At 50.8% G+C, this 26,509-nt stretch overlaps 1 protein-coding gene across 1 annotated transcript in view; it reads right to left on the reverse strand.

The window, feature by feature from the left end:
• PTPRN2 (protein tyrosine phosphatase receptor type N2) overlaps window positions 1-26,509 on the reverse strand; it is an 800,540-nt gene that overhangs the window by 577,663 nt on the left and 196,368 nt on the right. Inside the window, exon 11 of the mRNA XM_062190222.1 lies at window positions 7,162-7,248. Coding sequence (XP_062046206.1) covers window positions 7,162-7,248 — 87 coding nt within the window. The remainder of the gene's footprint in view (window positions 1-7,161; window positions 7,249-26,509) is intronic.

Consider the following 26,509-nt stretch of genomic DNA (forward strand, 5'->3'; position numbering starts at 1 on the left):
CTTAACCAACACATAATTACTGATGATACTTTATCTTCTTAAAGGGCTGAGCACTGGCAATACTGGGCAGATTGTATCTTATTTGCAATTACTTTGTGCGTAGTGCGATTTGGGAATTCCTTTCTGTAGCTAGGGGATGCTCTGCCTGGCACTCTTTTCTTCTCATGGAGTAAGTGGAATAAAGTAGATTATTCTGTTTGTATGCCTCATCTTGGAACTGTGAAAGATTGGCTTAGTTTTTCACTCTCACAGCGATCTATTCTCTCTCTCTGACAACTGCGGGGTGCTGTGAGCATCCCAAGGAACCCTCTGTTGCATCCGTATGGAGGTGGGCACCACATCTGAGCAGGAACACCAGAAAGCCCTTCTCTCCCGAAGCCGTATTTCTATCGACTCCCACGGTGCCTGATGAATGAAGCTAACAAAATGATTGAATGACCAGTGGCAAACACCTGAGGCTTCAGCGTGGAGGCTCAGAGACCTGGCCCAGGCGCCTTTCAGGGCTAACATGACAGGCAGCAAAGGCAGAGGAGCCTCTGTGCTCCCCCACTCCTCTCCCTGCCATTGGATGGGTCTGTCTCTCTGGATCCCTGGGCTGCTTAATCCTGAGGTCCTTGCGTGGCCTTCAATACCTCCAGTTTGCAATGCCCAGGGTAACTGAGCAGAGCTTATAGGCCAGCACTGAGCAGAGACGGAGGACCACTGGCAGCACTTCTGTCTTGCACTGCAAGATCCAGTTCTCTTCCTCCAAGGTCCTTGATGGATCCTGAGTAACACAGCCTGGCCCACCTGCTCCAAAGCCTGGATGATTTAGCATGCTCTGTCTCTGGCTCAAGAGAGACATTCAAAGACTGAAAAGTGATTTATGCTTTGTTCTGATAAGAAACTAAGAAGGCCGGTGCTGCGGCTCACTAGGCTAATCCTCCGCCTGCAGCACCGGCATCCCGGGTTCTAGTCCCGGTCAGGGCGCCGGATTCTATCCCGGTTGTCCCTCTTCCAGGCCAGCTCTCTGCTGTGGCCCAGGAGTACAGTGGAGGATGGCCTAAGTGCTTGGGCCCTGCACCCCATGGGAGACCAGGAGAAGCACCTGGCTCCTGGCTTCGGATCAGTGTGGTGCGCCGGCCGCGGCACCCATTGGAGGGTGAACCAACGGCAAAAAGGAAGACCTTTCTGTCTCTCTCTCTCACTGTCCACTCTGCCTGTCGAAAAACAAACAAACAAACTAAGAAGCTAATAATGACATCTAGCATTGACAGCCCATGTCATAAATAAAGTGTGCATTTTGTTTCAATATACATCTAGGTCTCACCTGTGTCCATGGTTCTCGGTTTAAGTAACATTTTATTATGCTGATAACATTCTATACAGGAAGTTGCCCTTCCCTGAGTGATGTGTGTGAGAGCATTCGCACAGCGCTCACTCAGTCCTCACCACGACTGTGCAATATGGGCACACTGGCCTCTAGGCCACAGATGAAAAGGCTGAGACACTGTGGCCTAAGTAAGGTGTCAATGTCTTTTTTTTTTATTTGACAGATAGAGTTGGACAGTGAGAGAGAGAGAGACAGAGAGAAAGGTCTTCCTTCCGTCGGTTCACCTTTCAAATGGCTGCTACAGCAGGAGTTACGCCGATCCGAAGCCAGGACCTTCCTCCCAGTCTCCCTGCGGGGCCCAAGCACTTGGGTCATCCTCCACTGCCCTCCCAGGCCACAGCAGAGAGCTGTATAGGAAGAAGAGCAACCGGAACTAGTACCCGGCGCCCCAACCAGGACTAGAACTTGGGGTGCTGGCGCTGCAGGTGGAGGATTAGCCTAGTGAGCCACGGCGCCAGCCAAGTGTCAATGTCTTTAGCAATCTGAAAAAACCGTCTTTGACTCCAAAGCCAACTCACTCATCTGTCCACTCACTCAACAATGGACACCTGTCCTGGGCCAGACAGATTCACAGCACTGAGCAATGCAGACCCCATTCCTGACTTCAAGCAGGATGTAGCTTCTTGGGAAAAGTAGAGACGACAACAGTCGCAGAGGAAAATTATCACTACAAGAACCCACAAAGTCTCTCAAGGAGTCCCTGATTACTGGACTACCCAGTTCTACACACAACGGCTGCATGTACCCAACGTTTCATGCTAGATGTGTATGTTAAAGTCTAGGGAAAAAAAAAAGAACTGAGTGGCTTATTTTTGCCAGTCTAAGATCACCTGGGGTAGATGTTAGCGTGGTTTTCTTCCTAAGCACAATAGAGCCAACGCCAGGGTGACTATAGGAGCCAACAGGTGCCAAGCGCTTCTACACCAGGCACTGGCCTATGCTCTTCAGAGTGGCCACAACCTCGCCGCCAGTCTCGGGATGAGCTCCATAATTCACAGGGTCCCTTGATGAAGAATTATCAGCATCTAGAGATGGACACAGGAGAGCGCGGACCTGGGTGGGGCTCCCGAGAGCAGGTCCCACGCTGGCTTCTCACTGTACAGCAGGTAGGGAAACTGAGGCTTTGGAAGGCAAGAGACTCACTCCCCTCCTGCGTGGTGACATCACTCCACACTAGGAACGGAGGCTCCATTTGTACTTCAAATACTAAAATCTTTAACCAAAGCACGCGGTTTACCTAGCATGAAAAAACAGCCCCTTGCACTCGGGCAGAATGATTGCTTCCAAATCCCCAGTGGCTCTTCCCTGCTGTCTCCTCTTCTATCTGCAGACAGCACTGGGGTAGTTCTGACATACTGTCACATTCCCAGGGTGCTCCTTATCTGTAAGGAAAACCACGCATAGCTGTCTCCAGCCACCGGACTGCACCTCTGCGATCTTCCACGACATACAGACAGGACACTGCGGCCAAACCCCGCACTCCTACTCCAACGGGAAGGATTTCATAACATCAGGCCTGCCCGTCTCTGCCTGCCCCAGGTGGCCTCACCTAGCAAACCCTGGGCACAGGCGGGACAGTGACACCACCAGTGAGAGTGAGTGTGCAGGCAGCAGGTGCAAAGGGTGGCCGCCAAGTCCTTCTTCCAGGCACCGGGGTCCTCCTGTGCTTGGCTCTGAGTAACATCGTGCATTTGTCCCACGCATGATCTCTGCCGCCGTTCACCTGTGAGGCCAGGCTTTGTCATCCTTAGGGCCACACAGAAAACCAAGGGCATCAGCAGTCTCCCAATTTCTGCTTCCTGTTTAATGTCTTCACCAGTCCCGTCGGCCCAGCGACATAGACAGACAAGTCCCAGCTCAAATATTCGCAATTCTTCCCTGGTCCCAGGAAACAGAGGCATTATCTCCCAAAGCCCGCCACCTCCCAGGGACCCTGTCTCCCGCTAAGAGGGCGGTGCAGGAGGGTGGGTACAGGGAGGCTCAGGTGGGAGCATAAGGGGGACCTTAATGAAACGCGTCAGGGTGGAGAATCCCCACTCCTGCAGCTCCAGGAACCGCCCTGAAGACCAAGAACCCTGTATCCATCAGTTCAGTAAGTCCCACAGAGGAGATGCTGAACTGCTTCTCACATCCTGAGCGTGCAGGAAGATGGATCCCAGAACGAACCCCCAGGCTAATGCAGCACTTCCCAGCACGTCTGCAAGAATGACGCTGGGCCCATCTCACTGTGGGCGCAAGGGCTCTTGGGAATGCTTTTTTGTTGCTGGTGGTGGTGTTGTTCCTCCCAGTGCTGCGGCTGCCCACCTGACCAAAATACCAGGGAAAGCTGCCCAAGCATCAGTCAGCCCTGCCTAGGACAGCCGTGATTAGATTATAAAACCATAACCGTGGTCGTTGTACGTCTGCTGGCATAATTACATCAGCATGCTAATGCTGTTTTAATGGTCTCTAATGATGTAATAAGAAATAATGGAATTTATTTGACAGCTACATAACCATTAACAAAACATATTAAGCATAACTAGTACTTCCATAAAAATGCAGGCCGTGTCTGCGTGCGCCGGCACACACGTCCCCTCTTCCTTTCCTGGAACAATGAGCGGCTATGGGGACGTGCTCTTCAATGAAGTGTCGAGTGATGACGGACGGGCCTGCTGGTCGTGAGTGGCTCCCTCCCGGAGACACCCTGTGTCATCGCGTCAGCCCGAGCCCAAGTCAGTCTGTAGAGCCGAGAGCATTTGCCGGGTGGGTGCCCGCTGCTCTAAGGGGGTGTGCACAAGAGGCCCACACACTAATCCAAGAGCCAGGATGGGGAGCACAGTGCTAAGGACCGGCAAAGATGAGACTTCAGCTCTGGCCCAGGGACAAGAACCAGAAGAGTAGCTGGGTGGGTGAAAGATCCCAGCCGGGCACAGCCGTGGGGAGGACACTCACCTGGGACCCGAAGCCCCTCAGGGACAGAGTGGTTGTGCTCAGACCTCACTCACAGGGAGGCTCAGGCCCACCCAAGCCCATCCTCGGCCAGGGAAGGGGCTCTGTGTGGGAGGGGTGACCCCAGGTAAGGAGCAGGGGGAGGCGGGGTGAGCCCTGTGCCTATACGCACTGCCTGGTTTTTTGCCATCACAGCCCCTCCCTCCCTGCGCCTGGCTCTGGTTAATCTGCCATTTTGATGAGATTCTCTTTAAAGGTTAGTGGGATTATCCAATGCGGAGATGAGGCTTATCGGGGAGAAATGGGAGAAATGAGGTACAGCCCCAGGTGAGGCTGGGGAGGACGGAGAGGAAGCAGCCAGGCCCTGCGGGCCCCGTGGAACACTGGTGGAGAAGATGGGCAGGTGACGGCGCCCAGGGGCTGGGTCCAGGGGAAGCCACGCTTCTCGGCCTCAAACACCCAAAAAGTTTAAAAGACAGGATGTCAATGAAGGCCATGCAGCATTTCAAAGCAGTCCAATCTCCTGTCTGAGCAAGTCCCATTTCCGTGCTCTCAGCCAGGCGGGTGCACCTGTCAGCTCAGGGAGTGCTGTGGTGGTGAGCGTGGGCCACAATGCACCTGGCCCCTGTATGCCTCCAGCCTGGAGTACGGCTGGGGCCCACTGCACGTCCCACCTACGCCGTGGGTTCTGAGTCCTGCCCCATCCCCAGGTGACTTACCATCTCCAGAAGCAATGAAAGAGGACAGAGGGGGCACAGGGGTGCAGCCTGGACCCCAGTCAGCCTTGGGGCTCCCATGAGCTGCTGGCAGTGGGGCCAAGGAGCTCTCAGCAACCTTGCTGCTGGCCCTGGTCTTATCCCCAGAATAAAGCAGCTCCTCTCCCAGGCCCCAGGTCCCCACTGGCACTGTCTCAGCAGCACACACCCTGGCAGGGCGGCGGCCCCCGCCCCGGGCGCTCATTCTGGAGTCAGGATGCAAACAGCCTGCGGTTCATAACCAACCTCAGCGGCAGGCAGAGGGAATCCCTGGGAAACACAAAGGCCCCATGCACGCGCATTCCATTTGCAACCCAATCACCACGGGAGGGTTTTGCTGAAGGAAAATAATGAAAATTCAATGACTGCAATCCCGAGTGGGCCTGAGGAAGTTTGCTTCCAAAGCTGCTCCGTGTGATTACCTTCCTTTTGTTCATGGTCTTAATAATGTGGCTGCGCTGTAACAGCTCCTCCCGCTGCTCAGGGCTGGGCGTGCCAGGGCCTCCCTGTGGCTGCAGCCCTGCCTGCTGTCCACTGACCTCCGGTTTCTGCCGCGACACGCTGACCTGCGCTAAGCACGCACCCATGCACTCATTCATGGATCCGCCGGCAGCACAGGCCTTGGCGGCTGCAGCAGGTGAGATGCCCTAGGCTGTGGAAGCCTTGCTGTGTCTGATGTAGCTGGTGGGGGCTGCTTTGGGAGGACCAGGCCTTCACTGTCAGCCCCTCGTTCTGTCTATTAACACACACTGATCTGCAGTTGCTGTGGGAGAGTGCAGTGAGAGACAAGAGACACAGACCATGGGGCCGGACTCAGAACCCATGGTCTGAGTCTTTGTTGTGGTGCAGAGGAGGCCCCATGGGCCCAGGAGAACCCGACATGCTAAGATTTGAAGCAAGGACATTGAGTTGTGATCCGCACAGCCTGGCCTCAGCAGGTGCTTAGTGAATATTTGCTGTGAGGACAGAAGGCCATGTGGATGGGCACCGTCCTGTACCCCTGCACACAGAGACCAAGAACTCAAACAAGTCTTCTCCTTTGTTTTTCTTTTTTTCTTTTTTTTTTTTTTTTTGACAGGAAGAGTTAGACAGTGAGAGGGAGAGACAGAGAGAAAGGTCTTCCTTGCGTTGGTTCACCCTCCAAATGGCTGCTACAACCGGCACACTGCGCCAATCTGAAGCCAAGAGCCAGGTGCTTCCTCCTGGTCTCCCATGCGGATGCAGGACCCAAGGGCCTGAGCCATCCTCCACTGCCTTCCTGGGCCACAGCAGAGAGCTGGACTGGAAGAGGAGCAACTGGGACAGAACCGGTGCCCCAACCGGGACTAGAACCCGGGGTGCTGGCGCTGCAGGCGGAGGATTAGCCTAGTGAGCCGCGGTGCTGGCCCTCCTTTGGTTCTAACACTTCTCTCCAGGTGTGCTGATTTCCCATGGCTCTTCTTTAAATCCCATCTCCACAGCCAGGCTCTCCCGTGAGAACAAGGCAGTCAGCTCACCTCTGCTCACTGACCATGTCCAGCTGTTTCCAAGTCCCATCCGCACATACACCCTTCTCGAGTATTTCTACAACTTACAAGAAATAGGGAAGTGGCCATCCCCTGTGTGCATGCCGTGTGCCGCTGACCCTAAGTCCAGTTGCTTGATGAGACAAGGACACTCCGGAGCTGCAGTCACAACAGTGGTCCAGGCTCCAATGCTCACCTCCAACCCCACCCCCCTGTACCCTGTAGATGGGCCATGTATACACAGGGTACTCAATATGTGCTGTTTGCTGCCATGAACATCCCCAGAGGATCTCACTTGTTTGCAGGAAGGCAGGGTTCCCAGTGTGCCAGGCCTCCTGGATACCGCTGAGCCAGGGTCTCAGCAACGCTATTCTTGCAAGAGATTGTAATTCTTATAATTAATCGCAGGGTTGGGCTCTATTTAAATAACTTTCCCAAAGCCCACAGGAATTTTCCTTTCATTTCTTTTCTAAACAGTTTCTCTGTGATATAATTAACAAGAACCCCAGGCACACCGTCATCCCACTCGCAAGCCAATTTCTGAGTCTGAACACGACACAGGCAGAGAACGAACCATCGGGCCCGCATCCGTGCTTACTTGATGTCCGCGAAGACGCTCGGTGGCACCTGCAGGAGCTGGGCGATGTCCTCCATCAGTCGCCTCCCCTTCTCCAGGCTCAGGGGGCTGTGGACGGAGAGGAAGAGGCGGGAGGCAGCATTACCAATGGAGCTCATTAATGCCCGAGAAGCTAAAAGTCCCCAGAGAAGCCCCCTCGGCCCCGCGCCCTCGTGCTGCTCCCTGACACACGCCGCCTCTGCTCTCGGGGGTCTGGGATCAGGTGCTTCTTCGGGCATGATGAATCACCTGAATTTTCCAGCAATGAGACAGACAATACGGTGCAAATGGAATTGTTAGGAAGTGTAATGGGCCTGTGATGCGGCAACCAGCTCATCTTAGCCTTCGATGAAAATATAATAACGGGAGGTGCAGTGGAGGGAGAAGGGAGAGGGCGAGGCTGGGAGATGGAACGAGGAGCTGGTGCTGGGAGTCAGCCTGCGGGACAGGGCCAGTGTATGAAGGAAGCCCCCACCGTGGAGAGGACTTGGCTCTAAAGTGAAAGGATACTTAAATGTCACACATGTAAGGGTAGATGGTGAGCGCAGGTACACACCCACTAGCAGCCGCTCATGGAAACGGGGACGGGTGGTCCAGCAGAACACCATGGCCCAGTCTCCCGCCAGGCCACAGGACAGCAGTACTGCCCTTCTAAGAGACACGGGGCAGGAGCTGTGTGTGATTTGAAGTTCCAGTTACAAATCCTGATTTCCAGTATATGCAACTTCGTCCATCACGAGCTGCCTGTGAACTCTTATTAGAAATATCACTGATGTCGTAAACAAGAGTGTCAATTGTTAAATCAACAACAGGAGTCACTGTGCACTTGCTCCCCATGTAGGACCTCTGCCTTAATGTGTTGTACTATGAGAATTAATGGTAAAACTTGTCTTCAAACAGTAATTTATACTTTGTGTGTCTGTGTGGGTGCAAACTGTTGAAATCTTTACTTCGTATAGAGTTGGTCTTCTGCATATAAAGTTAATTAAAAATGAATCTTAAGAATGAGGTGAGAAAGGGAGTAGGAGATGGGACAGGAGTGAGGGTGGGAGGGGAGGTATGGAGGAAGAACCATTATATTCCTAAATCTTCATCTATGAAATTTATATTATTAAATAAAAGCTTTCTTAAAAACAATTTATCTGTCGGGGCTGGCACTGCGGCATAGCGGGTAAAGCCGCTGCCTGCAGTGCCGGCATCCCATATGAGTGCGGTTCGAGTCCCAGCTGCTCCACTTTCGATCCAGCTCTCTGCAATGGCCTGCGAAAGCAGTGGAAGATGGCCCAAGTCCTTGGGCCCCTGCACCTGCATGGGAGACCCAGAAAAAGCTCCTGGCTCCTGGCTTCAGATCAGTGCAGCCCCAGCCTTTGCGGCCAATCTGGGGAGTGAACCAGCAGATGGAAGACCTCTCTCTCTCTCTCTCTCTCTCTCTCTCTCTCTCTGTATAACTCTGACTTTCAAGTAAATAAATAACTCTTTAAAAATTTATCTGCCAATTTTAAATACATAAGTGGGGGACTTCAAAAAGCTAAGAAAAATGGAATAAAAGAAATTTATTTGGGGAATGAACCAGCAAATGAGAAAAAAGAGAAGCATCTTATTATATTGTTGCAGTCAGAAAACCATGTTATACACTAAGGTTCTCAATCTTGAGGACCGCGCACTCGGTCACTCAGCAGCCGTTGTTCGAGAAGGAGACTCACCAACAAGGGGCAGGTCCCTGCCTCACAGAGCCAAATTCTCACAGAGGAAGACAGGGACACAGAAACAGGCTGGGTTGTTAAGGACTGAATGGTCCCCTCACCACCATTCATCTGTTGATGGTTGAGATGACCTGATTTTATTTAAGAAAAAGTTGTCAGGAATGTAATTAGTTAAGGTGCCCCTCATCCAGCATCCGGGGTTTCCTTATGAAAAAGGGGAAATCTGGACACAGTGATCGACGTGGACGGAGGGAGACGAAGGGAGACGAAGGGAGACGAAATGGCAGCACAAGAAGAGCTCATACAAGCCAAGGACCATCCCAGGCCACCAACAGCTGGCAGGCAGGCATGGCCAGGACCTTCTGATAGGCAGGAAGTTAGAAATTAGCCTCTGTGTGTGAGAAGGGCCTACAGCAGCCCAGCATCTGCACCCAGCATCTGCATTTCAAAGTCACCCTGCTACCCTTCCAGGTGGTCTTGCCCCTTCTAACCTGGTCTGATAGACATCTTTCCTCTAAGGCAGGCACCCTAGAGAGACGCCCCTAGGCTGACACCAGCAAGGCTTCCCACCTCTGACAACCTCAGTGGGAAACATGGAGAGGAATTTTTTTGTATTTTCACCCAACAAACCTTTTCACCAGGGCTCCCCATCCTTTGTCCTGGAAGAGAAGGGGAGGAGGTAATGAGACTCCCTTAAGAGCCAGGAGTCCAAACAGGCTGTGTGCTCAGCTCTCTGCTTCCCTGCTGGCCTGCCCAGGTGTGTTCTCTCCATCCAACCATGTGACCTCACTCTCCCCCAGTCCCAGTGACTGGGCGCGCTCTCTGTCCCTTCTGTTCTGACGGATGCCCTGTCCCCAATAAAGCCTTATCACTCCGCTCTCTGTCTCAGGAGGAAGAACTGACCTAGGAGCTACTTGGCGAGTGTTTGTTGCCTGGGAGGCCACAGTCTACAGACGGAGGAGCCAGCAACCCTAGGGCTGTGGTTGGACGGGGGAGGCAGCGGCCCTGCGAGAACCGCTTCTAGGATTTCTCACTCCTGTGCTGCAATGCCCCCGGAAAGTGTGGCTCAGAGAGGTCCCGAATTAGCCCAAAGTCACACAGCTCATCTGGGACACTCTGCCCTGAGATCCTGCCCACCTCCATGCTCCATCCCATGCGGCTGGCAAGAGCCTTGTCAGCTCCAGGGAAGAATCTGGAGCTCAATTTTTGTACTGAGACACCTCCCAGGCTGGCTTGCTTTTTGGACCTCATCTGGGTCATTATTCCAGAACCTCCCTGCAGCCCTCAAGGTGTTAACACTAAGAGGTAATGACACAAATGTCCAGCCTCCCCGGTCACAGCCGTGGGAAGCAGGTCCTCCCTGGGGTCAGCCACCCCCTTCCCCTCTGTGCCCTCTTCCCCAGCCCAGAGCAGTCAGGGCTGGGAAACTCTCCACCAGGGAGGAACGAGACCCCAGCCTCCCAAAACACACAGCTCCAGGGTGGCAGCCATCAGTGGCACCTCCTGTCCAGACAGTGTCCAAGCAATGAATCCTGGATGGAGGGACTCGGGTATATCCATTTTGCGTTTTTTAAAATAGGTGTGCTGGGACCAGCACTGTGGTGCAGTAGGTTAAGCCTCTGCCTGCAGTGCTGGCATTCCATATGGGTGCTGGTTCAAATCCCGGCTGCTTCTCTTCCAACCCAGCTCTCTGCTATGGCCTGGGAAAGCAGTGGAAGATGACCCATGTCCTTGGGTCCCTGTGCCCCTGTGGGAGACCTGAAAGAAGCCCCTGGCTCCTGGCTTTAGATCAGTCCAGCTCTAGCCATTGTGGCATTTTGGGAGTGAACCAGCAGATGGAAGATCTCTCTGTCTCTCCCTCTCTCTGTCTATAATTCTGCCTCTCAAATAAATAAATAAATCTTTTTTTAAAAAAAGATGTGTGCTTTTCATGGGGAAGGGTTCCTTTGTGACCCATCTCCCCATGTCCTAACCCAAAATGTCTGGAAATGCAGTGTCATCTCTCACGAGTGAAAGGTGCTTTCTTTCCCCCACGAGTACATCATCTCACAGAGCTGCGGGAGAGTCCAATGGGACTTCTCTGTCCTCATTGTCATTTCCTGCATCTCTCCCAAGTTGAAGTTTGCAGCTTCTTTTTCTCAGCCAGCTGCATTCCAATCAAGCCTACTGGGAGCCTGAGCCCTTGCCACCGCCCCCCCCCCCCCCTGCCCTCCATGGCCAGCCAGGGCTCTGCACGCAGGGTCCAGGCTGCGGGTAGCTTTGGAAGCTCTGGGGTCATCGCTGCACAGGTGCTTGGGAAAAGGTTCTGTCTAAATCCAAGCATCAGCACCTTACACAAGAAGGATACTGTAGCACACAGCTACACAGGGTAGCACAGCTCCAGACACAGAACGAGAGAAAGCCCAGGGTCACAAAAACAGCAGGCAGGGGCGTCGGGAAGAAGGTGTGTTACCGTCTGAACAGGATTTGCCTCCACAAACTCATGTACACGACGAACCCCTGAAGTTTCACACTAATAGTTTATACCTTGATGCATTAAGGATGGAGATTTGATCCAGTTATGGCATCTGGGAGGTGGGTCCAGTGGGAGGTCTCCAGGTCAGCGGGCCTTGGCCTTGCTAGAGGTTAGTTATGAAGCACAGTGGGCTCCCTTGCCTCTCTCTGCTTCCTCGCTCACCATGTGATACCTTGGCCACCCTCCGGCTACACCAGCAGTACTCATGGACCCCGCCCAATCTTGGACTGAGACCCTCCTGGCCGGAAGCCAGCACAAACCCACATCCTGCCCAAGCTGATGCGCTCAAGAATCTTATTTCAAGTAAGTGGAGTCCTTACTGCTAACCGCACCCAAAGGTGTGGAGGAGTCCTTGGGATTGGTTTGCTGGAAAAGGCTAGCAGAGTTTGGAGGAGCAAGTCAGCAAATGCCTAGATGCCCCAAGGGGGAAATTGTGGGTGATTCTGCAGAGCGCTTAGAAGACCAAGTGCTCGTAGACGTGTAGACACTACGGGAACATGTTGATGACTTTTCAGATGGAAATAAAGGCCTTCTTTGTTACATGGCATTTGTTGTTCATATCCTGAGACTTTGTGGGAGGCTGAACTTTGAGATGGTTCCTAGTTTAACAAATGAGATTTCAAGGACGCAACAAGGGTGTTCCAGGCTGCTCTTAGTTAAGTTTCACGGTGAGAATTAGAAGTGCAATGGAGCAGACAGGTTTGGGATGTCTGTAGCCCAGCCAGGGGAAGGAATGAAGGAAAGGCAGTGCATTTGGGACAGAATGGGACAGACAGGTTTGGGACAGAATGGGGCAGACAGGTTTGGGACAGAATGGGGCAGACAGGTTTGGGACAGAATGGGGCAGACAGACAGGTTTGGGACAGAATGATGTAAGAAAAGCCACGTGCTTAAAGGGTCAGCTCATCAGGTAAAAGCTGCTGATGGGGAAAGGCCCAGAGGTGAAGAATCGTTTCCTGAAACCTCAGAGCCAGCTCTGGATCCTGGCTCACCAGCCCGGTCTCAGAGGCCACTGCAGCCCTGACTCCAGCAGGTCCTGTTCCAGGCACGGCCCCTGCTGATGGCAGACGGTGGCATCGTCACATGATGCTGGTTTTGCAGGGGTCCTGACGGCTTCCACTGAGACTTCCAGGGACAGTGGAGGAGGCCAGGCAGAGCTGCAGCAGAAGCGTGGGACAATGCACAGTGAATCTGTGACAGCAGAGCTACAAAGGCGACTCCAGGAAAACAGAGGCACCGGCATCATGAGACACCTGCTAGGGGAAGCTAGGAGCAGTGTGCCATGTGAGCCCGGGAAAGCTGCTGACGTCAGCATGCATTCTCAGAAGGCAGCCAACAGAGCCTGAGAGACACTGAGGCCCCTGCCTAGACTTCAACGGGTGTTCTGGGAACACTGGGGGCTCAGACAGAGCTGGGTCACAGGTGCACAGCTCTTTCACAGGGCCTCCACCAGGACAATGCCAGAGAGAAATGCGGAATCAGAGCTGCTGCAGGGAGTCCCCACCAGGGAAACACGCAGCAGAGCTGCAGAGAGAAACTGACCTGTGCGAGCTGCAGCATGGGCTGTGACCAGCAGAGCTGTTAGAGCGAGGGGCTGTTGAAGTCGTTGGGAGCCCAACCACAACCACAGTGTGCTCAGGATGCCCCCCACAGAACTTCAGGATTGAACGCCTGCCCTGCTGTTTTTCTGTCTTATTTGGGCCCGACCAACCTTTTCTATGTCCCTGCCTCTCCCTTTTGGAACGGGAAGGTTTTACACAGTGCCTGTCCCACCGTTGTCTCCGGGAAGTCTGTGACTTGTTTTTGGTTGTACAAGGGTTCACGGTTAAGGGAGACTCAGATGAGATGGTGGACTCTGGATTTTTGAGATAAGACTTTGGGACTTGGGGATGCAATGATAGATGCTGTATATGAGAAGGGCATGAGTTTCGGGGAGCCAGGGGTGCAAAGTTACTGCATGAACAGGATTCTGCACCACAAACCCATGTAGACATTTAAAGCCTAGACTCTAATGCTGATGGTTAATGATGGATTAAGACTTGACCTAGCTATGGCGTCTGGGAGGTGGCCTAGTGGGAGGTCCTTGGGTCATTTGGGGGCTTGCCCTCAGAAGGGGTTGGTGCTCCCTGGACCTCCCTGCTTCCTGGATCACATGGATCACCATGTGACTGCTCCTTCAGCATCTTCTGGCCTCCCCGATGCCCAACTATTGGGACCACCTGATCTTAGACTGAGACTCTCCCAATGTAAGCCAAAATAAGCCTTCTTCCCTCCTCCCAGGTGTCTTAGCTAAAGCAATGAAAAGCCAGCTAACACACTGTGCTGATTAGTTATTAGCCCTGCAAGTTGCAATGAAAGATACTACACAACTCAAAGCTGTATGCAAAACCAAAGGTCTCCAACAAGATAAATACCCAAGAATTATAAATGCCAGCATTACTGAACCAATGGTTTGTAGCTCCTTTCTGTGTTCCATACGACTTTTTAAAACCAACTAGTTGTCTAAAAACTAGTATTCTAATGTTAGTTTGTAACTCCACATTTTATTTAATAAACTAATGCTTTAAAATAATTATTAATGGGGCCAGTGGCATAGCAGGTAAAGCCACTGCCTGCAGTGCCAGCATCCCATATGGGTGCCAGTTCAAGCCCCAGCTGCTCCACTTCCAATCCAGCCCTCTGCTGTGGGCTGGGAAAGCAGCAGAAGATGGCCCAAGTCCTTGGGCCCCTGCACCAACATGGGAGACTTGGAAGAAGCTCCTGGCTCCTGGCTTTAGATCAGCGCAGCTCCAGCCATTGTGGCCAGTTGGAGAGTGAACCAGAAGATGGAAGAACTCTCTCTCTCTTTCGCTCCCTCTCTCTATCTCTATCTCTCCTTCTCTCCCTATGTAACTCTTTCAGATAAATAAATAAAATCCTTAAAAAAAAAATTATTAGTTTATGTCTGGTGACACACAGTGTATATAGATGCCCTTTTGTGAAATCAGTTGCCAAAGAGAGTTGAGACAGAGTTGTAATGGAGCCAAGTTTTGTATGTTATTGAAGGTAAGATGTTATAACTCAAATTAGAGTTTTCCATTGGGATGCTGAATCTAATCCCATGGTAACCAACAAGAAAAGGGCTACCAATATATGCAAGAGAAAATAAGAAAGGAACTTCAGGATTTCACTATTACAAAATATACTCAACACATTATTATCAAATCTACTAAACACACTTATAAAATCTACTAAAAATGAGGGAGAAAAAGCCATAGGACATACAGAAAAAAGTAGCAAAATTACATGAAAAAGTTCTTTGTTACAAGTGATTACTTTACATGTAACTCCAGTCAAAATAAATAGACAAGTAGAATGGGCAAAAACACATGATCTAATATGGTAACTACAAGAGACTCAATATCAAAATAGCACATACACTGAAAATAAAAGGATGCAAATAGCAACAAAAACAGAGCATGGACGGTTATATTACCACCAGACAAAACAGACTTTAAGTTTATAAAAGTTTACAAGAGAAAAAAAGACATTACAAAAAAATAAAAGCTTCAATACAGCAAGAAGATATTGAAATTACAAATATGTATGCACCTGGGGCCAGCACTGTGGCACAGTGGGTTAAAGCCCTGGCCTGAAGCACCAGCATCCCATGTGGCCTCCGGTTCTGGTCCCAGCTGTTCCTCTTCTGAGCCAGCTCTCTGCTGTGGCCTGGGAAAGCAGTGGAAGATGGCCCAAGTCTTTGGGCCCCTGCACCCATGTGGGAGACCCAGAGAAAGCTCCTAGCTCCTGGCTTCTGATCAGCACAGCTCTGGCCATTGTGGCCATCTGGGGAGTGAACCAGTGGATGGAAGACCTCTCTCTCTCTCTGTCTCTACCTCTCTCTGTAACTCTGTCTTTCAAATAAACAAATCTAAAAAAAAGTATGCACCTAATAACAGACTAACGAAGTACATAAAGCAAAAATTAATAGAACTGGAAGAAGAAATAGATAGTTCTAAAATAATAGTTTGAGAGTTAATATCTCACTCTCAATAATGGGCAGAATACCTAGATAGAAGATAGTAAGAAAATAGAGAAATTAACACAATAAGCCAAGTAGACCTACCAGACACACACAGACACTTTATTCAACAACAACACACACATTCTTTTCAAGTGCACATGAGCCGTATTCTAGGAAAAGACCATTTTTTAGACCACGAATGAATTCTTAATAGATGAACAATGATAGAGATCATACAAATATTTTCTCCAACCACCACAGGATGCATTTAGAAATCAGTAGCAAAGCAAAGCTGAGGGTGGGCATTTGGTGCAGCTGTGAGGATGCCCCATATCAGAGTGACTTAGTTTGAGTTTGGCTCCTCTCTCCATCCCAGCTTCTTGCTAATGTGCATCTCTGCAGATGCAGGTGACGGCTCAAGTACTTGGGTCCCTGTCACTCACAAGGGAGACCCAGATGGATGGAGTCCCCGGCGTCTGCCGTGGCCTGGCCCAGTGCTGGGGGCTGCAGGCATCCAGGGAGTGAGGCAAAAGACAGGAGATGTCTGTCTGTCCAGCCATCTGTAGCTATAGCTATCTACCGATATGTGTGTCTGTCTGTATATATGCCCACCAAATAACTTCCATAAAGAGTAAAATTAGAAAATTCACAAATTTGTGAAAATTAAAAGACATACTCTAAAACAACCAATACAAAAGAACAAAGAAGAAATCAACAGAAATTAGAAAATGCTTAGACAAATGAGAATAAACAAACAATATACTCAAGCTTATGGAAGGCAGCAAAAGTGCTACTAAAAGGGAAATTTATACTTATATGTGTTTACATGTAGGAATAAGAATTATCTAAAATTGGGGCTGGTACCGTGGCATAGAGGGTTAAGCCACCACCTGCATTGTCAGCATCCCATATGGGTGCAGTTCTCTACTTCCAATCCAGCTCCCTGCTAATGGGCCTGGGAAAGCAGCAGAAGATGGCCCAAGTGCTTGGGTCCTTGCACCCACGTGGGAGACCTGGAAGAAGCTCCTGGATCCTGGTTTTGGCCTGGTCCAGCCCTAGCTGTTGCAGCCATCTGAGGGGGTGACCCATCAGATAGAAGATCTCTCTCTCTATATATATATATATCACTTTCTTTAACTCTCTCAAATAAATAAATCTTCACCAAAAAGGAGAATAATCTAAAATCAATAAGCTACTTTTGCAATATAACTAGCCAGGAAAATGAGAACAAACTAGACCAAAGCTAGTGGAAGGTAGAAAACAATAAAGGTTAGAATAGAGCTAAATTATTAGAGAAGAGAGAGACAATGGAGAAAATCAATGAAATTTGAAGTTGTTTCTTTAAAACGATCAAGCATCTAAGAACCATTGGCTAGACAGACTAAGGAAAAAAGAGAAGACAAATTACTAAAATCAGAAACACTCTGACAGTCATAGAAAGGATCATAAGAAAATACAACGAAGAATTATATGCCAACAAATCAGACTACTAAATGAAACGGAAAAAAAAATCCCACAAAACTCAAAACCTACTGCAGCTACACTGTGAAGCAGACATTTGGAATGGATCTCTAACAAGCAGACAGAAGCACTGCTCAGCTACGTCCTGACTAAGAGCAAGTCCTGGGTCTGACAATTTTGCTGGTGATTCTACCAAACATTCAAAGAAGAAATAACATAAGTCCTACTCAAAGCTCTCCAAGAAAACCAAAGCGGAGGGGCTCCTTCCAGCCCCTCCTATGAGGCCATCATACCAAAGCCAGAAGGACACAAGTAACCTACAGACCCAGATTCCTTAGGAACATTCATGCAAAAACACATAAAAAAAATCAAACTCAGCAGTGCATCTAAAAGTATTATACACAGTTAACAAATGGAATTTAAGAATGGCTCAGCATACAAATATCAATGTAATACATCACATAAACAGGGTGGAAAAAAAAACCATAGGATCATATCAATTAATGCAGAAAAAGTATGTTATAAAACTCAATGTTCAGGCCGGCGCCTCAGCTCACTAGGCTAATCCTCCGCCTTGCGGCGCCGGCACATGGGGTTCTAGTCCCGGTCGGGGCACCGATCCTGTCCCGGTTGCCCCTCTTCCAGGCCAGCTCTCTGCTGTGGCCAGGGAGTGCAGTGGAGGATGGCCCAAGTCTCCTTGGGCCCTGCACCCCATGGGAGACCAGGATTAGCACCTGGCTCCTGCCATCGGATCAGCGCAGTGCGCTGGCCGCAGCGCGCCTACCGCGGTGGCCATTGGAGGGTGAACCAACGGCAAAAAGGAAGACCTTTCTCTCTGTCTCTCTCTCACTGTCCACTCTGCCTATCAAAAAAAACAAACAAACAAACAAACAAAAAACTCAACGTTCTTCCATGACAAAAACCTCAGCAAACTAGAAATAGAACTACCTCAACATAATAAAAACCACATATGAAAAACCCACAATGATTATCAACCTCCAAGGTAGAAGAAGATGGAAGACTTTTCCTCTAAGATCGGAGGCAGGGCAAGGTGCCTCCCTCCATCACTTCTATTCAGTAAAGTACTTGAAACTTAGCCTTAACAATTAGGCAAAGAATAAAGGCACCCAAACAGGGAAGAAAGAAGTAAAATTAATTCTATTCACAGAGGATATAGTCTTTAGGTGGGAATCTCAAGCATTGTTTTTAGATTTATTTTATTTATTTGAAAGGCAGAGAGAGAGAGAATCTTCCACCTGCTAGTTCACTTCCCAAATGGCTGCAGCAGCCAAGCCTGGGCCAGACCAAAGCCAGGAGTCAGGAGTTTCATCTGAATCTGCCAACTGGTTGCAGGGGTCCAAGGACTTTGGGCCGTCTTCTGGTGCTTTCCCAGGTACATTAGCAGGGAGCTGGATTGGAAGTGGGGCAGCCTAGACTCAAGTTACACCCATATGAGATATCAGCATTGCAGGCAGTGGCTTAACTCACTGCACCACAAAGCTGGGCCCAGAAACTCTAATGATTCTAAACACACACACACACACACACGCACGCACAGACCCCTATTAAAACAAATAAATTCAGCAAAGTGTCTAAAACAAAGTCAACACAAAAAAATCAGCTGCTTTTCTATACACTAACAATAAACAGTATGAAAAGGAAATTGCAAAAACAATTCCATTTAAAACAGCATCAAAAAGAATAAAGCACTTAGGAATTAATTTAATCAAGGAGGTGAAAGACTTATACCATGACAACTACAAAATATTGTTGAAACAAACTAAAGAATACATGAAAAAAATGGAAACAATGCCATGTTCACGGATCGGAATATTTAATATTCTTGAGATGCAGATACAACCCAAGAAATTCCCAGATTCAATGCAATCCCTTTAAAAATCCCAGTGACACGTTTTGCAAAAATAGAAAAAAACTATCTTAAAATTCATATGGAATTTCAAGGGAGACCAACAGCTTCAGCAGTCTTGAAAAAGAATAGGGTCCAGGGTTGTTAGCATCCCAGACAGAAGCCCCAGTTCTAGTCCCACGGCTCCACTTCTGACCCAGCTCCTGCTAATGCACCCGGGAGAGCAGTGGAAGATGGCTGGAGCATCTGGGCCCTTGTCATCTGTGTGGGAGACCGGGGTGGAGTTCCTGGTTCTTGGCTTTGGTCTGGTTCAGCCCCAGCTGTTGAAGACATTTGGAGAGTGAACCAGCAGATGGAACATCTCTCTCTCTCTCTCTCCACCTCTACCTCCCTCTCTCTCTCTATCTCTCTCCCTCTCTCTCTGTCTCTCATAAATTCAAGTAAATACAGAAATCCTAAAAAAAAAAAAAAAAAAAAAAAACAAGAAGGACTCACACGTACTAATTTCAAAGCTTTCTACAATGCTACAGTGAAAATTGTTAAAAAGTGGTACTACATAAAAGCCGACATATGGACCAATGAAACAGAACAGAGCCCCGAAATAAACCCTCCCATATATGGTCAAATGACTGTTGACAAGGTCGCGAAGATCATTCAATGGAAAAGGGACAATATAAATTCGTAGAGATGGAAGCAGAATGGTGGGTGCTGGTGCTTGGTGGCAAGAGTGGGGATTCATGTTTCATGTGAACAGTTGCGATGCCAGAAGCAGTCACAGGAAGGCACGGTAGTGGCGGCCACACCAACACTGTAGATGAATGGAATACCGCTGAACTGCAGGCTCAAGATGATGCCAATGGTAAATTTAGAGTTACATGTATTTTAAAGCAATACAAAAAATGGGGGAAAAAATCAAATAAGACAATTTAAGCAAAAGCATGTTGAAATTCAACTACTTTCTACATGGAAGGCAAGTACATTACTAATGGTACTATTTCAGTGTCACCACAACACTTCTCACAGCATCGCTTGATAGGAAAATTGATCTGGGTTCCTCCTTAGAGTCCCTTCCTGCACCCCCTGTCTCTGAGGAAAGCCTGTGGCACACTCTGTATCAATGGCTGTGCCGAAGTCGTTTTCTGTGTAATTTTACAGTTGAAAAACAACCAACAGTCTTGTTCGGGGTGCGAGCTAAGAAAAGTGATCCCAGCTGCTGTCGCTTTTCCTGTGCCTTTCCAACGTTAGTTTTCCCCTAAAAGTGGGTGACAGTCTCCCTGGGGGCTTGAGAAGCAGGTGATAGGAGGCAGGGACTGGCGAACCTGCTCCAAGCTGCTGAGACAGGAAACTGCTAGACGGCAGGAGACGGCACACTGAAGGGGTCAGCTGTGGGACAAGGACGAGGTTCTGGTGGGGAGCAGGTGCTACAGGAGGAAGCTGACATCATGCTGCAGGGGAGGGGGCAGGAAATGGGGACTCAGGCACCTGCCTGGGGTCCCCCAAAACAAGGGTTAGTGGCAGGGGGCTCAATGGGGCTTTTGGGATTGGGTGACACTGAGGCTGAGGGCCACTGTGTGGGCTCGGAGACAGGAGTGACGAAGGTCTCAGCATTTTAGCTCAGAAACACTGAGACTTGGTGAGATTGCTGAGGGAGAGCCCTGGAATATTCTGACATGTAAAATCAGATCATTTGAAGGGCTAAAGAAAGCAAAATCCCAGAAGCTACAAAGGTTTAGAGATGGGAGAAAAACTCACTACGAACCCCAGGAAGATGCTCATCTCTGTTACGTCACATTCCACCTTCCCAACATAGGGTGAGGCAGGCATGTAACAATCCTTTCTTTTCGTTATTGTTGTTAAAGATTTATTTATTTATTTGAAAGTCATTATTACAGAGGCAGCAGGAGAGACAGAGAGAGGTCTTCCATCCACTGGTTCACTCCCTAAATGGCCACAACAGCTGGAGCTGGTCCTATCCAAAGCCAGGAACCAGGAGCTTCTTCTGGGTCTCCCACATGGATGCAGGGGCCCAAGCACTTGGGCCATCTTCTACCACTCTCCCAGATCATTAGAAAGGAGCTGGATCAGAAGTAGAGCAGCCGGGATTGAACCAGTGCCTGTATGGAATGCCAGCGCCACAGGTGGAGGTTTAACCTACTACACCACAGCACTGATCCCAGCAATCCTTTCTTTGCAGGGCAAAATACCAAGGCTCAGGACTCGGGTTATCACCAAGGCCACATAGCGGCTGAGCAGTACCTAGCATTTCCTGTCACTCTTCATGCCCCCTGCTGACCCCAAGGCATCCGACTCCCTGGCAACAGGGCCTTGGGGATGAGGTCTTTGCACCTGGCCATCTTGTCGCTCACCAGTCCCACCTGCCCCTTGTGAGGACAGCACGGAGTTGAGCCCAGGTCCACACCTGCCCTGTGCTCCACACCCATTCCCCAGTGAACAGTGCTGCAACCTTGCAGGTGCGCTCTGAAGGGATCTCTCAGTGCAGAGCCACACCCCAGCGCCCAGATACACAAGACAGAGACCACAGGATGCTCCTGGGTGGGGGGTCATGGGGCACAAGCTTAGAATCGGGGATGGGGGGGTGGGGACCAGTAACATGTGCACTTGGGCACCTGCCACCCCCCATGTGACTCACTGCCCATCCCTGACTCCTACATATCATTTTTGGGGACTTCCGCAAGGGATCCCTTGGCTTCTGAGACTCTTACAGTTGGGCTCAGTGGAAAGATTTAGACTCCAGCAAAAAGCACTTGTACTCTCCCTTTGTTTCATGTCCATTCAAGGGTGTCCACGCTGAACACAGGCATGTTCGCACAACTCGGTTTCACATCACCGTGGTGCGGCTTCACTGTTTGAATCCAGTAGCAGACACGGGCTCACAGGGCCACGTGATGAAGAACCCGATTTCCGTGAAGTGGTAGGAAGGTCAGATACGGGCACCCAGGTATAACTACCTGGGCTTGTAAACCTCTCTTCTTCTCACAACTCCTCCTACGACTGGTCAGAACCACTCAGCCTAGCACTTATTTTAAAAGGCCTTTTTTTTTTTTTGACAGGCAGAGTGGACAGTGAGAGAGAGAGACAGAGAGAAAGGTCTTCCTTTTGCCGTTGGTTCACCCTCCAATGGCCGCCGCGGTAGGCGCGCTGCAGCCGGCGCACCGCGCTGATCTGATGGCAGGAGCCAGGTGCCTATCCTGGTCTCCCATGGGGTGCAGGGCCCAAGCACTTGGGCCATCCTCCACTGCCTTCCCTGGCCACAGCAGAGAGCTGGCCTGGAAGAGGGGCAACCGGGACAGGATCGGTGCCCCGACTGGGACTAGAACCCGGTGTGCCAGCGCTGCAAGGCGGAGGATTAGCCTAGTGAGCCGCGGCGCCGGTAGAAGGCCTTGAACTACGCTCTGTTTCCTGTATCCGAATCCTGCCTCCTTCCACAAACGCAAACTCATCAAGGGCATGAGCCCCGTCTTATCTTTGTCTCCCCAAAACTCATAACCCCCTGCTGAAACATAAGCCAACTTCCTCATCACTGTTTGCTACCAAAGCCCATGAATTATATTTTTAGCTTTTTTTTAAGCTAGCTGGTACTATAATGAAATCCAGAGTGGTTCCAACATGAGTCCCAGTGCCCACTATGACTCTTTTTTTTTTCTTTTAAAGATTTATTCATGCCAGCGCTGGGGCTCACTAGGCTAATCCTCCACCTGTGGTGCCAGTACTCCGGGTTCTAGTCCCGGTTGGGGCACCAGTTCTGTCCTGGTTGCTCTTCTTCCAGTCCAGCTCTCTGCTGTGGCCCGGGAAGGCAGTGGAGGATGGCCCAAGTGCTTGGGCCCTGTACCTGCATGGGAGACCAGGAGAAGCACCTGGCTCCTGGCTTCGGATTGGCGCAGCGCGCCAGCCGTAGTGGCCATTTGGGGGGTGAACCAACGGAAGGAAGACCTTTCTCTCTGTTTCTTCTCTCACTGTCTAACTCTGCCTGTCCCCCCAAAAAAGATTTATTCATTTACTTGAAAGGCAGAGTTACACAGAGAGAGGCAGAGGTAGAGACAGAGAGAAAGGTCTTCCATCTGCTGGTTCACTCCCCAGATGGCCACAAAGATCAGAGCTGCACCAATCCAAAGCCAGGAGTAAGAAGCTTCTTCCAAGTCTCCGATGCAGGTGCAGGAGCTCAAGGACTTGGGCCATCTTCTACTGCTTTCCCAGGCCATAGCAGAGAGCTGGATCAGAAACAGAGCAGCCAGGACTTGAACCGGCACCCATGTGGCATGCCAACACTGCAGGCCGGGGCTTTACCCACTACGCCACAGCGCCAGCCCCCCGACTATGAGTCTGTGACTACCTCCTGGCTCTAGGTTCCTTCACTCCCACGGTACAGACGCTCAACATTATCACGCACAGCAAGATTACTTAAAACAGCCTTGGAGACAATGTTGAAGTCCACGAGCCCAGACATGAACCCCTGGCCCCCACCAGCGCGACATCCCTAATTACACAGACTACTAACGCATAACCACCGCTGTTCCTCCCTCCCCATCGCAAGCTGTTACAGCTCCACACACAGAGTGCAAATGGCTGATTACAATAGTGGCGACATTCAATACATCGGACAAATCAGATGGGGCTGATTGTGCATAAAATGAGCGTGCAGTTCCCTCTATTTTATTTTTTAAAATACGCGACCATCATCTGTCATTTCATAGTCTGAACTTCCTTAGAAAGCAGTTGGAGTTAATCTCAAAAATCAATGGAAGACTACGGCACGTGCAATTTTATCTGTCTGTGTGTGGCAGCTGTCACCCTGATTCCCTGGACGTCCAATATTGCAATGGAAGAGAAATAGGCACTGGCACTTCTAGCTGGTCGGGGTCGGGGCTGGGAGTGCCTGTGAGGCCTCACTCCACGCTCAATGCGAAGCAGCAGAAAGCATTTTTTAAGCTAAAGATAGTGTCTGTTCTCTACTGCGTTTTAACCCCGAAGTACAGCCGCATGTCTCTGAAATCTTTTCATACGACTGTTCAATCGTCTGTACGAGCCTGCTCCCAGGGATCTGCTAACTAAGAAAAATGGGGAAAATACAAAGCATTGGTCATCACTCCCTTGATGGGAGGCTCATTATGAGACATGACAATGTCCTCTTGTCCATCCTGGCCACGGGCCTCCAAGTGGCACCACAGTCAGCCTGGACGCACAGAGGAGCCAGCGGCGACTGCCTTAGACAAGGGAGGGGCTGGGGAGTGCCACCCTCCTACAGAGCCAGTGAAGATCACTGGAGGATCAGAAATATTAACCATAGGGGCCGGCACAGTGGAGCAGCCAGTTAAAGCCCTGGCCTGCAGTGCCAGCATCCCATATGGGCGCTGGTTTGAGTCCTGGCTGTCCCACTTTGGATCCAGCTCCTTGTTAATGTGTCTGGGAAAGCAGCAGAAGATGGCCCAAGTGCTTGGGCCCCTGCACCCACGTGGGAGACCTGGAAGAAGCTCCTGGCTCCTGGCTTCAAATAGGCTCAGCTCTGGCCTTTGTGGCCATTTGGGGAGTGAACCATTGGATGGAAGACCTCTCTCTCTCTCTCTCTTTCTTTCTCTCTATGCCTCTGTCTATAACTCTGTCTCTCAAATAAATAAATCTTTATTTAAAAAATAAATATCAAGAGTAGTGAAAACTGTTGCAAGCGCTCTTGGGCTGGCTGTCCTGCTGAGACTGCTCACAAAGGATCTCATGTCATGTTCAGAACAGGCCTCTGAGGGAGGTGCTGCTGTCACTCTCGCTTTAAGGAAGTGGAAACCGAGGTGAAAGAAATAAAAGTCTTGGGCTGGTGCCGCGGCTCAGTAGGCTAATCCTCTGCCTGCAGCACTGGCACCCCGGGTTCTAGTCCCAGTCGGGGCGCCGGATTCTGTCCCGGTTGCTCCTCTTCCAGTCCAGCTCTCTGCTGTGGCCCGGGAGTGCAGTGGAGGATGGCCCAAGTGCTTGGGCCCTGCACCCGCATGGGAGACCAGGAGGAAGCACCTGGCTCCTGGATTTGGATTGGTGCAGCGCATCAGCCGCAACACACCAGCCATAGTGGCCACTTGGGGGATGAACCAATGGAAAAAAAAAAGTCTTTACCCAAGTTCATGCTACTAGCAAGTTTCAGAGAGAGAGAGAGAGAGAGAGAGAGAAAGAGAGAGAGAAACTCAAACAGAAAAGGTTACTATGAACCCAATACTGCAGCACAGGTCTCCAGCAAGGTGGGGTTGTGTCTTACATACTTTCGTCTTAGCAAAACTAAACTAAGTCTGCACCCAGAGTTGGTCACGTCTGTAGCATTGTTACTGTCACTCAGGGACCGGGTGAAATCAAGATGAGAGCAGGACCTAGCTTCCGCACCCCCACCATGGGACCAGATTCTGCGCTTCTGATTCGGTTCCTGCCACCTTTTCTTCCCTGGAAGGTCCGAGGCTTCTCAGAGGGTCAGCGAAGGGACCCATGACCGTTGGTGCCTCTGCCTGCTGAGCGCCAGGCAGTGTGCAGGGTCCACGTGAGCCCGCCTGGAGCTGCAAACAGCCCCAAGTGGCCCTGCCGAGGGAGGTGACCAACAGCCAGCACTGCGGCATGGGAAGAACACCCGTGGAGGGAAACAGTCGCATCCTCACAGCTTGATGTCGAGATGCGGCTGTGCTCCCGACTACCGACAGGTGCGCCTCTCCAAGAAAGCCGACAGCCTCATCAACGTTAACCGCACAATGTCTGTGGCGTTGCGTGGGCTGTGATGTTGCTTTTAGAGGGCTGGGATCCCGGCGGGACTCGACATGGGTCTGGGTGTCTGTCAACTTTACCAGCAGGCAAACAATTGTGGGGGTAGGGCCACGACAGTGAGGGGTTTTCTACATTAAGCATCAACTACCATCAGCATTGGGGTTTTCTGTGGGCCGCCCTCGCCCAGGCTGGGGTCTGAGACCACTGCCCACCTGTGCGGGTCTCTGACAGCAGCGGGCAGGCCGTGAACACCAGAGCCTTGCTCTTGCGATTTTCTTCTTATGGATACGTCAGCAGCAGCTCCCTGGACTGAGTGCTGTGGTGCAGGGTGTGATGGCTACCAGAGCTCCCCAGAGACGTGGTGGTGTGGGTGTGGACGTGGGTGTGGGTGTGGGTATGGATGTGGGCGTGCATGTGGGGCGTGGGCAAGGATGTGTGTGTGGGCGTGGGAGTGGGTGTGGGCGTGGGCATGGATGTAGGTGTGGGCATGGATGTGGGTGTGGATGTGGATGTGGGCATGGATGTGGGCATGGATGTGGGGCGTGGGCATGGATGTGGGGGTGGACATGGATGTGGGCATGGATGTGGACATGGGCATACATGTGGGGCATGGGCATGGATGTGGGTGTGGGCATAGGTATGGATGTGGGTGTGGGCATGGATGTGCATGTGGGGCGTGGCCATGGATGTGGGTAAGGGCGTGGATGTGGGTGTGGGCATAGGCACGGGCATGGGCATGGGTGTGGGCGTGGACATGGGCGTGGGCATGGATGTGGACGTGGGTGTGGGCATGGACAGGCTTCTCGGGAAGCATGGGATGGGTGAGAGTTGGACCAGAGGCTGAGAAAAGTGTACTGGGCTGGGGGCAGTGGGAATGGGTGGACCGGACTCTCTCTTATGGGACAGTGGGTCAGGAGGGTGTGCTGACAAGCCGTCTGGAGGGACCCCTGGCCCACTCTCCTGTGGCTGCTCACTCCCTCTCACCCCACTCTGGGCCCTGAGCCCCATGCACACACATGGGGTCTCCAACATGGGCA

This window comes from Lepus europaeus, chromosome 5, assembly GCF_033115175.1.
Source record: "Lepus europaeus isolate LE1 chromosome 5, mLepTim1.pri, whole genome shotgun sequence".
Classification (NCBI taxonomy): Eukaryota; Metazoa; Chordata; class Mammalia; order Lagomorpha; family Leporidae; genus Lepus; species Lepus europaeus.